The following is a 14,237-nucleotide window of genomic DNA, read 5'->3' on the forward strand; positions in this document are numbered from 1 at the left end:
TAAGCCAAAACTAAGAGAACAGGTATTTCTTCCCAAAGTCGTACTGTACTGGTAGTCTCATCATACTGGGGTAAAAATTCAAGAGAAGTTCTCTCCATTTTGTACTTTCAAAAATTAATGACATTTGCACTGAGACTTACAAGTAGTAGTGTATTAACCTGAAGTGGGAGAAGTCAGAAGAACAGAATGCGCTTCAAGTTTACAAAAAGAAAAAAAAAAAGACTGATGAAGGTAATGAGATGAGAGAAGCTGCACCCCCTTCTTGTTTTCTACATCTGACAATATGATGGATTACTTGGCTAAAGGGAAAGTAAAATTTAGCTTCTCTAGTTCAGGATCACATTCTTTGAACTGATTGATTTATCTTGGCACTAATCCTATTAATCAGTAGAAGACACGGACAACCAAATTCCACCATTTAAAACCCTCCACTGTTTCAGAAGAGAGTGTTCTAAGGTAACAGAGCACAGTGTAAGACAAATGACGAGGAAAGTATCCCCACTTCCTACACACCTATGAATGAATGTTGATTGGACAGAAGATAAAAAAGAAGAGGAATTGATTCCAGTGTTCAGACTTGTGGGACTCAAAGAAAGAAAAGATTGTCTCAACATCGCAAGGACACATCGTTTGGACTGCAAGGCTTACCACAACAAACTGCTGCTGGAGTAATTAACCACCTTTCTGCAACGTTAGCAGCGACTAACACCTGCCAGGCCTGGACTACGGCTCAGACAGGAGGCCTTTGGCAACATTCTGCCAGAGAATATGGTGAAGGCTGCAGACACAGCGATAATTCAGCACGGAACTGACACACTGTTGCAAAGGAGTCTAGATAACAGGGACTGCTAAGGAGCATCTAGATAATGGGGCAGGAACTCCGCTGTCAGTAAGAGTGCAGCCACCTGGCCATCTGCTCTAAATCGGCCTTGTAGTCCCCAGCTCAGCAGTTTTGAGCTAAAGGTGAAAAGTACACAGCGAGGAGGACTACAAGTCTTCCTCCAGAAGACCCCGGCCCGTGACCACCGGACAGCAGCGCGCATGTGGCAAAAGGAGGAGATTTATCACGCCTAGTGCCCGTGAAAAGGTGGGGAAAAGGCAGGGACAATGGGAATAACAGAAAGGCAGACCAGCACCTAGTCAGAATATTCCCCCACCAACGACCTGTGGGATGCTGCTGGACTCCGTGGTGGTATTGGTGTCTTCTTCTTTTGCCTTTCCCTTACCCGCCCTCTTTCTCTGCACTTGAAGAATAAATACCCAAAAGAAAACTCAACATTGACCTCGTTTGTGTCTTAATTTCACCTCTAGGATCATTGTAGCTTGACCCAGTACAATTTGGGACGAGACAGGACTTTTACAGAGTTCCATATCCCAGTAGGCCTGAAAATACTTACTCTATCTTGGTTACATGATAAGATTTTAAACAAGAATTCTCCAAAATTATGTTGAAGATAGCACTTCCCCTTCACTAACAACTCAGCATCACACTGGGAAAGACTCCCCGAATCCAAAGTATAATTAAGAGAAGTGAGCTTCTCCAACACGTTAAGTAAATAGTTTTAAGGTTTTGCTGCTTGAATCTCAAGTGAACAATGTCAATCTGTTCCTCTTTCAAAAGAACAGAACAAGATTGAAATGAAACTGCACTAACTCACTATTCAAGGAAGTGAATCTAAATGGCAATGTCGGCTCTTGAATCCAGAACAGCCAACGGACTTGCAAGGGAGTTCTCAGACATTAATACAAGAAGGTTGTGCTGAAGTGAAAATATAGATCCTGGAGAGCAACAGCAGAGTCATTCAAATGGCTCCACTGCTGCTGGTAATACTCTATCAGACTTCCTGCTAGAAATAAAGTGGTGTATGAATCTCACAGCACTGTCAAGTTGGGTAAAGAAGTAAAAAGGATTTAGAGAAGAAAAGAAAAAAAAAAGGCAGGAAAAAGAAACGTAACAACAGAAGAAAGGCTGGTTGCATGTTTTGCCTGGGATCACACAGCATACGGGAATGACAAATCTTTTACCTTGCTCTACTCAGGTTGAGGTCAGTAAGTAGGGACTGCTGCAGAGCAGGTCCCGAGACTTCTCCCTCTCCCAAAAGCAGAGAGAGAAGAGCAGGAGGTGACTCGGAGCCAGCGCACAGCACGCCAGTGGCAAAGCTCGACTGAGAGTCCCTGACTTCGAGTGCTACGCTTGTTCCTTCCACAAAGGAAGCTCCGATTGCGCGGTCCGTACCGTGCTGCTGACGCCTCAGATGTTCCCGGCTTCCTCTTGCTATTTGAGCAGCGATGACACTGCAAAAACCTGCACACTTGGAGAACAGCAGCATCTATTCTAACAGGTTTGGGCTTTAATTAAACAAAGCATGGGAATAGCACAGAAACTGACAGTTACAGGATGAAATGTGGAGAAAAAGTAGAACAACTGTGCCAGTTCAGAACAGGTCATTAAGTAACGTTTCACTAATAAAAAGCATCTGAATCTAGCATTTTAATTCTTTAGGAATTTAGGAAATGGTAACAGACTTTCACCTTACCCACAAAAGCAGCCATCTGAGCTGCTGTCCTTCCCACCGAGTTGACAACATCGGTCTCTGCTCCAGCCTCTAACATCATCCAGGTGATTTCTTTGTTTCCTGCATGTCGGGGGAAGACAGGGGAAATGAGAGAGAACAAACCATAACCTGTGATACATTACGCTGTATAAAAACAAGGAGTGAATTTCTTAAAGACTAGGAATAAGACTGAGGGAAATGAATGTTCTTAATGTCATTATTTTAAGAAAAGATTAAGAGAAAGCACAGTGCAGCCTCCTTATTTATGGCTCCAGAGGGTCAAATCAAAGTAAAAACTAAATTCTGGCAGGGTACAACACATTCAGCTCCCCATGGAACTTCGAGGAGTCCTATACATGTAACTACAGTAGAGCCTGTTCCCCTGGATAGCAGTACAGAGGCAAATTCTACTAATCCAGTTTGACGGTTCAACGACAACATTTGCTATTCTAAGAAGAAAAACAAATCCAGTACTATTATGTAGCAGGAGCATAGAGAGAACAGATTGTTCTTTTCTCCGCAGCAGGAACTGGGTGTTCGGACTGGGCTAAATACCAAGGAAAATGAAGCTCAAATTTGATGGGAAGATTCGATGACTTAATTGGGGCCCTTGCGAGACTAATAAGGACACTTGTCACCGCTTGTGCTGGTTCCGCTTCCAAAGGTATTCTTTATCAGTTTTTGTGCATATGCTAAATACAGAGAAGTGAATATAAAAAAAGAAGGGGGTGGTGGATGAAAATGAAGTTGTGTGGTGTAAAAACAAAGGCGTTGTATCAGTAGCACTCAACAGATAACAGACCCTAAAGGCAACGTTCAGAAGCATTTAAACCCAGGATGACAAGTTAAAAGCTCAGCTATGAGAAAATGGTAAAATTCAGCATTTTCCATAAAGCTGCAGTCACTTAACAACCTCTCAGAGTTTGTTCCCACCTATCTGCTGCAGCTCTGATGTTGCTCGTGCCACAGAACACTGACATTTCCCAAATCTTTTCACCAGAGTTTTAGCACAAAAGCAACCTGATGATACAGGTAAGGTTCACATACACATATATGCCTTTTTTTATTATTTATGATGAAAGAAGGCAGAGCTTAAACTCTATCTGTTAAGAAAATGTACATCCCTACAATCAACCTTCTGGGAAGACATAAAGAGGAAAGCTGGAAACCACCACCTGGGACAGGAGAATATATATACACACATATATTTATACACACACACATATATATATATAACAAAGCACACCCATGGAAAAAAAATAACGTACGAGAAGAGGGGAAAATTAATGTGAGAAAACATGTTTTTAAAACTTATTAAATATATTTTCTAAAATCCCACAAGATAACTGCAAAAATATTGTAGGAGAAAGGCAAAAATACTGGATTGATTTGACAGGCCTCAAATACTACTAAAAGCTGCTGATTTGTAGTCTTAAAAAAGGCAGTTTGGTGCAGGATCTTCTCCAGTGTGACACAGTATAATTAAACAGAATGTATCCCACTGCACAAGAGAACTCGCAGAGGACTGAATTTTGAGATCTGTAACAAACAGGACAAAGTACAGACAGATTATGTGCCTCAAAATGCTGAACAAAATTGATTTTTATACGAAAAAAGATCCTAGGTCTGATCAACAGCTTTCCTCTTCCTCTGCCCTTATGATTCTACCGGTGTTGACATATTCGTATGATTCACGTAAGTAACAGTGAAGCTGAATAATAAAAACATGTCAACATTTTCCTTTATGGATTTATGGCAAATTGTATCCGTAAGAGTCATAAAACTCAGTGGTCCAAGTTTAGCACGAAGTTACCTGAGAGGCCAGCGAACATCAGGGCAGTGTATCCGTGCTCGTGCTCGTTGCAGTTCACGTCAGCTCCGTGTCGCAAGAGCAACCTGCACATGTCGACCTTCCCTTTGTAGGCTGCGTGCATGAGCGGGGTCATGCCATGCTAACCGAAGAAATACAAAAAAGAATTAGTTATATATCTTGATCTTCACACCTTCGGGAATTTTTACTTGTATAGACATAATTCAGCATAACTACCAAAGCTGCACGTAGTATTTAAATTAGCAACAACAAAAAAGCTCGCAAAATCTTCATAGAAAAAAAAAAGGTTACTAACATGCAGTAGATTTTCCATTTCCATGTCATTTTTCTGATTATGTGTTGCTATATATTTGATAACAGACCAGCGCTGAATAAACCAAAACCACTTATGGCCACTTGTCAGTGGCCTTCTGCGTAAGCCATCAGGACTAAAACCAGCTCGCTTCTGCTAGGAGGTGAAGCTTGTCTCAGAAAACTTCTCAGGTTCCTAATTTATTTCTTTTCCCTCCTGCTCGACATGATGAGGAACAAGAAAATTAGGAACAGTTTCTTGCTGGTTGTGCCTTTACAAAGATTTGCAGTTTCAGGAACCCATTTTTAGGCACAATTCCGGGTAATTGTTTTATCCACCCCTCGCCCATTTCTCCACCCTTTGGGTATCACGCCTGCGATTTCACACCAGGCCGAGCTCTGAAAGCCCTTGTAGAGAGACACAGCTCCAGCGAGACTTTAACCACACAGTCTTAAACCTGCCTTCTGGTAAACCACACCAGTACAAAAAGGTGCAGCTCCAGCAAGGGAGGCACTAAATTTATGAGAGTTGCGCTGGTGTAATTATAAACGTAAACGTGGGCAAACCCGAGGGGAAATTTTCAGAATAAGGGCAAGTTGTTAGTGCAGGGAGAAGCACATTTCCGAGAAAATTGCACGACACTCCGGTTTTAGAATTTGATACATTTTCCAATATGCTGTTTCTTTTCACTGAACATCAAGTCAGGATTCACGCTATCAGCCAAGGCTTGGTAATTGCCCAGGAACATTCTTCAGCACTGAATACAAGGGAGTGTGCTTTAGTTTGTCCCTGAAGGAAATCAAAATGGCATTTTCTTCTTTTTTTGCAGGCTAAGGCTGGGTATGAACACATTTACGTATCTCTTTACTGCAGCTGTGTAAATGGGAACTCCGCATGGTAACTCTGAAATAACATAATCATCAGTTTGAGCCTAAATATATTTCTTGTTTCAATTTATTATGGAATAAACCTCAATTGGGTTAAACATATTAGTATAATTTAAAAAAAACCAAACAAAACCCCAAACCAAACAAACTAAAGGTGAGGGAAATGAGGAAATCTAAAATTATAATAACAATTCAAAAATATTTCCATTATTCCCTATCTTAATTGAAAACAAAATTATTACTTGATGCACTGTGTTTCAGAAACCTGAAATATTTTGGTAAACTGTAATACAGACTGCCATTAGAGAAACAAAAGCCCTGAAGAGATCACTTCACAAACATGAAACAATTTTGTGATTGCTTTTGCTAGGTTTCATTTGTGGGCCTGTAAAGGTAAGTAAAAGCTTCCTATCTTAATATATAAAGATGTAATGTGATGTCGACAGCAATTTCTATAGGCCAATCCCAGCCTAAAGTCACAGTATAGATGTGCCGCCTTTAGCAGCGCAGGAGGGATCTGCTGTAAGGGGATAAGAACAGCTTCTGATTGGTGAAGGAACTTTAAGAAAATGAGGACTTTTAAGTTTGATTATAACTTGAGTACCAGTTGTTTCCATTTAAAATTCTGCCGGAAGATTACAAGACAAAGGAAAGGATTGGTATTTGTTTTTTTGTTTTTGCTTGGGTGAGGTGGTTTATTTTTCATCCTCTCCTCCTAGGAACCTTGCTTTAAAAGCCTTTGATTAAATTTGAAAGTGTCAGGCTGTGGTGTAGACCAACAAACCACAGCAAGCACGAAGCACACAGACAGTTGTCAGTCAGTTGGACTTAAGGTCACACTAATATCAGACTTTCACATTCACAGCAACACAGGGCACAGGCTAGACACAAGCTGATCTGGAAAAGCCTGGCATCCTGAATCGTCCCTACACAGCAACTGAAATCACCACAAATGCTCTTCTCAGGCTGGATATCAAAGCCGCGTCCAGCAACAGTCTGATTTCTGCCAGATGACATTTGGATTGTCAATACAACATACTGAAAAGACTGAACTAGCAGACAGTTTATTAAGCCTACAGATCAAACAAATTATTTATTGCTCCACTGTGGAACACAGGATGAATAATCCATTTTCTAGCAGCTACTAAGTAACAATCTTCTGACCAAAAATCCAGTCTTTTACCCTCATTCCCTAGGACAAAAAATTAATCTCTCCGAGTTCCTTGTTTACTTCGCAGGAATGTTACATGGGAGCAAAATTAACATCTCCCATCTTCTGTAGGGTTCTAAGTATTCCCTGCATGTCTGACTGTTCAAGGGGACGAGTTCGCAGGGCCTCTACAAATTGCTGGGCACCTCCCTTCACCAGGTTCTTCCAGCTCATCCAGCAGCAGGACTCCATGGCACAACAGGGCTACACCTCACGGCACTGCCAGCCCAGCTGCCCACTTCCCGATGCTGAAAACACACCAGAAGCCGACTGAGAGACGGGATCCCGAGGCGTCCTGCCCATGGCAGGGAGGTTGGATTAGATGATCTCTAAGGTCCCTTCCAGCCTAGGCCACTCTATGATTCTATGATTCCAAGAACTAAGTTGACCTAATGCTGCCAATCGAAGAAAAAAAACCCCAACTACAGGGTCAGTGGGCTGAATCAGGTAACAAGAGCAGAAAAGGCCACATGTGGAGGCAGGAGGGGCAGATAAGTACCAGAGCCAGAGAGGGTACGACTCCAACACAAGAAGCGTGGGAAGAAGAACGCAGGTCAGGCTATCTCTCTTCTGTACCTGGGAGAGGTGTGTGTCCACAGGATGAATAAAAAATACATTTATAAAGATAAACTGGAACTCTGGAGAAAGTTTTCAACAAAACCGTTCCTCAGCCTTCCTTGACCAGAGGAATCAGGGAGCGTGGGATGACCAGGGAACCGGAGTCGGGAGAACCAACCAAAGAATACACAGACCAGCTCACATCCCACCGACCTGTGCACATCTGGCAGCAAAACTGACTGCGTTACAAGCATTTAAACACTCATGCTAACTGTGTAAAAACGCAAAATGATACATGTATGTTTTTAAAAGCCTTTGTTTTGCAGATAACACACTGATGATTCGCTAATTCCCGGAGTTTTACATCTCATGCTCACTTCACCTTCTCAGTCATGGAAACTTGGCCGAGGTGTGGCACACAGAGGTTGGGTCACACTGGAACAACTCCCTCCGCAGGTGTTGGGGTACACCAGGACATTGTATGTGTGAATACAAACTGCCCAAATAGAGTGGGAAAGGGCTGTAAAAGCCCTGGCTGAAAAACTGCTGCAGACACGTGCACACCGATAGCGTTAAAACACTCACCTCTTCCTTTCCCAGCTTTTTGCAATGAGGAGCCCAGTCCCACGTTAATATGGAAACTGTGCCTTATTTTATTATTTAGATTCAGACAACGATACCAGTTCTATTCCTTCAGAAGATTACAAACTAAGCACATAGACTGTAGGTCTAGCTTTTATTTGAGACAGTATTTGGGAAGTTACTAAAAAGGAAACAAATGATGCAAAAAGAGCAAGTGCCACAGGGAACACAGGAATACTACTTGATGTGTATCTTCAAAATCAACTCTCCTAAATAAAAAGGAAGTGCATTACTGAAATTAGACCAGCTCATTAAGACTGGTTCAGGTAGTTATTTGGAATTGGATTGTAAAAGCCTCTCTGACTTTAAACAGAAATAGTACCGAATGCTGCTAGTCTCAAAATATGTGACAGGAATTTCCAGTGGATGAAAAACTTTAGAAATTTCACCCTTAAAGCTTTAGAGTAAGATTGCCCTTACTTATCTTAAACTGACTGCACGAAGGGTTTGGAAGATAGACAACAGATAACATGCAAGAATAATTTCAGCTACAGCTAATTATGAACTAATTAGAGGATTAAATACGCTTCAGTGAATGTTGATCATAGTTACAGTTCTTTACAGCCATCCTGCTGAGCTGCTGGTCTCACCTAGCAACATATTAGGTTCCTCTGATGATCCTTCTGCAATGAAAAGTTCAAGCCTACATCAGTCAGCAACCTGCACTGAGACCAGTTAATTCTTAACAGCTTGTGAATTTTCTTTAGTTTTGCATATTTTGAAACACTAAACAAAAAACATCAAAAGACAGAACTCTTTCTCCTCAGTAAAGGCCACGGATCGGGGCATTTTCTGCTGGCGTAGGAAGTTCACACTGGAATAACAAGATAGATTAACTGAAGAACCCTCCAATGAACACCCTCAGTACGAGTAAAGCTACGCATCCCTCACACACGAATAAGCAGGCTGCTCCTGTAATTCCCAGAAAGTATTCAGTTCTGTAATTGGCATACAGAAGAGGACTGTTTCTGAAAGATGGATTTTATTACCTAAGCGAACAGCTGAACTAGCAGACCAGAGAGGAAAAAAAAAAGTAATGCTGCTAATGCCAAATGATAGTTGGATATAAGAAGATTATGAACAACCTTACAAATACTTCAAATACAGAAGAACTCAGAAGCCTTTTCGGGTCAAGTCTCTCCTCCCGATATGCAGAAAATACGAGATTTTGTACTACAGTGCTCCTTGGCAACCTTAACTACCAACATGGCTGGAAGAAGCTTTCACAGCTAGAAACCCCACAATCTTCCTCTGGACGGTCTTTCCATAATAATCTGAAAGATCTTAGCCACACCCTGCAAGTGGATGAAATTAAAGTCAGCAAACTGCCATCATGAAGGCACAAGACTATTTACAAGCTCTGTTCTCCCAGGGAAGAGAAAATTCCTGAACACTTTCTTCCATACTACATTTCCAAACTAGCAACCGCTCCATCTCCAACACGACAAGCAGCGTGCATTTAAATGAAATGCATTTGTGTTTATTTTGCTTCCATTTCCATTGCCCATCTTTTTGTCTAATATTTTGGGACAACTGAGCTTACATGTCCCTGATTTTTTAAAAAGTTCCCAGAGTCAAACTGTTAAAGACAAGTTTTGTGGAAGGGCTACATATGTCTGTCCTCATAGCAACAGCGATTAAGGCTAATTGCCTTTCCTTTCCTCAACTACCTAAATCCACAAAGAAACAAACAAAAAAACCCGGACTTGGTCAGAAAGGATGCTGGGAAAATACGGGACTGTATCTGCTGGTGAACTACAACCTTCTGGAAAATGGTCACATCTGAATCTAATTGGAACAAAGGGTTCTTACTCTGCTTTCCAGTGACCTACTGCTCCCAGTAAAGCACTGCAGGCAGGCACAGGTAAAGGGTAAGTGAGTCTTGTTACACAGGCAGGAAAAAAAATTGCTCCTCTAAGTCTTATTTGCAAGTTTTTAAATACATGTAACAAGCGCGGAAGCACTGCTGAGATACTGTGTCCAGCTCATGCCTACATTTTTGAAGGAAGAAGCTGAAACAAGGGGAAAGAAGGCAGAAGAGCCACGATTACAGCTCAACTGCTAAAGAAACAAAACTTTAAGCAAAATACTACAAGTGTCAATGCATTTGGAAGATGTTAAAATGTGACTTAGCCTTGTCTAAAGGTACCCCAATAAAAGATTCCTGATTCTCAGTAGCTTTTAATCTAGAAGAAAGCAGATCTAAGCAGTCAGAATATACGGTTAAAGCAAAAAATTGGAGGGACATCTTCTCTGTATATTTTTCAAAGCGAGGAAGTGCAGTATGTAACAGCCTGCTTCTGGATGCAGCCTGGGGAAACTATTACATTGTGACTTCTGTTTGTGGTACAGCAAACATGTAAAGAGAATTACTTTAAACTTGTGCTCATTCTGTGGATTCTCTCATGTAAAAAGGTCTTTAAGGAAAGAAATGAGTTCTTAGTTCCCAAGTGAACTGTGTTCCCATTTCAGTGATCTAAGCATTCAATTTTCAGGGCTGTTTCCTCACTTCTTAACATTAATAAAATAAGTAACAGTAGTAATATAAATAATAATGTGATTAAGAATCTTAAATCTGAATCCTTTCGTGTTTGATACGCATCATTATACCCCACTCTTGGGGATAAAAATGAGACTGCAAGCTGACCGTCACATGAACTTTTAAGCCTTATGTGCCTTGGGTGTATTTAGTCAGATGTGAGCATTAGACAAGTATTGCTAATACTATTTCTTCTTTAACAATAGCCTGAGGCATAACTCAGTTATCATTTCTATTAATAACCCACATCCTCTCAGCAGTAATCCTGCGTGTTGCACTAGTACCGCATCAAGGGTGCGGTCATTCAGCACTAGTTCAGCAATTACGCTAAAACAAAATTTTAAGTCCATACAATAAAGCACGTTTGCAAATACACTTACATTGTATATTGGGTTTCCAAAGCTGACAAGTTTGTCAGAAGCTTGTTGAAATTCATACTAGAAATTAAGGTTTAAATATTGAATTGTATTTAAGAACAATCAGAAAAATGAATCTGTTTGCAGAATAAAAAAGGATAACAATACGCTACAGAGACAACCAGTATGAAGTTATATTTTTCCTCCGTTCAGCATTCATGAGATCACATCTACAATATGCTCCCTGTCCAACTTTGGACCTTCCAGTACAATAAAGACATGGAGAAACTGCAGCGAGTGCCACCAAAAGCTGGTGGAAACTTTAGCACTCGTGAAGTGAAGAGGGGCTGCAGGAAAAGGGCTTGTTCAGCCTGGAGAAGAGGTGGCTTTGGTGGGACCCCACAGCAGCCTGCCTGTGCCTACACGAAGACTGCTGAGGAAACAGAGCCAAAGTCTTGAATCCTGGCAGCAGGAGGGCAAGAGACAATGACCCTCAGTTGAGAGAGAGGTTCAGACATAACAGAAAAGCGTTTTCACTGTAAGCACCAGCACAAGGTGCCCTGGAATGCTGTGCAGTTTCCACCCTTGGAGGTTTACTAGGCCAGACAGGATAAAGCTCAGAGTAACGTCATCTGACCTCAGAGCTGAAGCTGCTGAGTGGGAGGCTGAACTAGAGACCTTCTGGGGTTCCCTTCTAGCCTGAATTTCCCAGTGACCCCACGCAATTATAAAAGTTGGGAAAAAACCAAAAATTGACATTTAAATTGATAAATTACACATTGATCTAACGTGCATGGTGGGCAATTACAGCTTGGCTTCCACATTACACTCTCACATTAACGTTGCTTTAGAAAAACTGTAAAAAGAAAAGGAATCGGATATGAACATGACACAAGGTTCCTTTCTCCACCAACTCCTCCCATCTTGAAGTAGTGCTTAAGGATTTTATCTTCTATGTGTCTACCAGACGTGCCTCTGCAAAAGACTGTGTTTTCCACTTCTGACCTAGCTCTTCTCACTTAACTCCTCACTCTCCAAGTGTGTCCTTGGTTCTGCAAAGACAAGGCTTTGGGTGATGAGATCCAAGCATGAGATGGGGACAGGTATTCTTTATCCATGTTGATGTCTGCTATCTAAGCAGAGGGACTGGTTTGGTGGAGGCGACAAGAAGTCCGGGGCACCCCCATGTGTCTTGCTGCAACATTCATCTTACCTTACAGACCCAAAGATCATGCTGGGACTTGAAAGAAAAATACAACAGTGCAGGTACTTGATATAACATTAATCTTTAAACTTTCTTAAAAAAAAAAAGGAAAAAAAAGTAGGAGCTCTTCGTTAATCAGGTGCAGGCTGGATATATATTCAGAATAACTAGTTTCCAGGAGTCTGTATAGCAATATTATTTAATAACAGGAAGGCCTCCAGACCTAGTATTTTCCTTGTTAAACCCCGCATAACGGTTGTACAGTTTCGCTGTACCTCATCCAAGCAATTGACACGGACATTCTTGCTGCCCAGTAGCCTTCCAGCCTCCTCGGTGTTTCCTTTAATTAAAAAAAAAAAAAAAAAAGACACAAAGAGAGAAAAGGGGGTGTGAGAAATGGAAAACATTGAGAATCACGAGGAAAAAGATCAGTTCCATTACTGTTCAGAATCAAAATCTTTGTAGATTAACCACTTGAGATGTAGATTAACCACCAGTAAAATCAATGGCACTTAGTGCAGAGGCTTAGAGTGAACGTTCTTCTCTTCTAGAAGCTGAAAGCCAAGAAGTCACAACATCCAAGAACAGTCCGAGAGCACGCACTACAAGTAAACATCCGTTTTTGTGAAGTAACCGACCACTGCACACACAGGAACAGGACACTAATAAGTCTCATCATAAACAGCACCAGAACAATTCTGAATTAATAAAATGATACTGAGCATTTTAGCATACTCTGTGCTTTGACCACCTCTGGAGCATCTTATGTCTAAAAGAGCTACATTGTCACAGAAGCAAGTTATCCCATTTCAGAAAACTTTTCTGATCTGAATGAAACAATGCTTTATCATTTACTCACATCTCCTTTCCTGTTTAAATTTGAAATTTCCAACATTCCACCTCCCACGAGCACAAAAGCAGAGGGAATTTGCCTTTGGTAATAGCGAACAGAGGTGGAAAGGACAAGGACAAAGGTAGCTGAATCACTTAGATTTCTAAAAATTGTCAAATCTATAAGTAGACTGAAGTCTGAAAAAAATCCACAACCAAAACACCTAAAAACCTGTGCAAGGAAAAACAGGCCATAACTTTGTATTTTTCTATCTGCTACAAGAATCCTTTCAGTTAAGCCACAGATGCAAGAACCTGATTCAAAACCCACTGAAGGACTACTCAGAAATGTCAATGCAGCTTCAATGGGCATTCAAATAAACACAAATAAAAGCACATTCAAAGTGTCTCAGTTTGGGAAATTAAATTTATTGCAAATTAGCAGAAACTTCTGATCACTGATTCAAAGGAAAGCTCTTTCAGCAGTGATGTGCTTAACAAAAACAAGCACTACATCCCACATTTTAACGGCAGGCTTCATGTTTATCTTCACTACTTCAAAAGCCAGTGCTCTTAAAGCAAACTTTCAGCAAAGCAGCTCTTGCAACTTCAGTTTTTGCTCATTTTCTTTCAAAAAAAAATTATAAATAGTAGAAATAATTTATTTTCATAAAGCTTTTGGTGTTAACTATACCCAAACAAGTTTCTTTACTCTTAAAAAAAAAAAATTAAGGAAAAAAAGCTAGTCACTCAAGTAATCTCTCATATTTGATAAAGACCCAGTAAAATACATTGACTGGCAGTCAGGGCACTATAAACTAGCCTACCTCCCCAAATAAAAAATAATAAAATATATATATATATACATACACACACATTTTTTAAACATATGAGAAGCTTATTAGGACCTGGAGTAGTTTTCAGAAGAACATCCCATCAAAAGAACAAACATCGGAAAGCGCAAGGGGCAATCTTCAAAGTAAATTTTAATACAAGTAAAGCAAAGCAAAGCTGCATTTACAAGTTCAGAGTTCCGTGCCACAAAACACTGACGGATTTCTAAACTGACGAAAGTCAGACTTCTGGAACTGGCTAGAGCTCAGAGTCGGCACCAGTTTGTTCACAGTGGTGTGTGGTAAGAGGCCAGGAGACAACAGGCAGAAGTTGAAAGAAAAAGCAGCTTTGGAGCGCCTGTAAGGGGAAACATTTTCCCGGTGAGCCTCGCAAGGCAGCAGGACAGGTTGCTCGGAGACACTTTGTGGTCTCCAACCCTGGAGGTTTTCAAGGCCTGACAGGATAAAGCCCTGAGAAGTCTTGTTTGACCTTCCAGCT

At 41.0% G+C, this 14,237-nt stretch overlaps 1 protein-coding gene across 1 annotated transcript in view; it reads right to left on the reverse strand.

Annotated features, from left to right (window-relative positions):
• Window positions 1–12,418, reverse strand: part of ANKMY2 (ankyrin repeat and MYND domain containing 2) — a gene marked incomplete at its 5' end in the record, with an annotated part of 18,706 nt that extends 6,288 nt beyond the window's left edge. Inside the window, 3 exons of the mRNA XM_009872185.1 lie at window positions 2,538–2,636; window positions 4,369–4,507; window positions 12,350–12,418. Coding sequence (XP_009870487.1) covers window positions 2,538–2,636; window positions 4,369–4,507; window positions 12,350–12,418 — 307 coding nt within the window. The remainder of the gene's footprint in view (window positions 1–2,537; window positions 2,637–4,368; window positions 4,508–12,349) is intronic.
• Window positions 12,419–14,237: the final 1,819 nt, after the last annotated feature.

Source organism: Apaloderma vittatum, unplaced genomic scaffold, assembly GCF_000703405.1.
Source record: "Apaloderma vittatum isolate BGI_N311 unplaced genomic scaffold, ASM70340v1 scaffold19126, whole genome shotgun sequence".
Lineage (NCBI taxonomy): Eukaryota > Metazoa > Chordata > Aves > Trogoniformes > Trogonidae > Apaloderma > Apaloderma vittatum.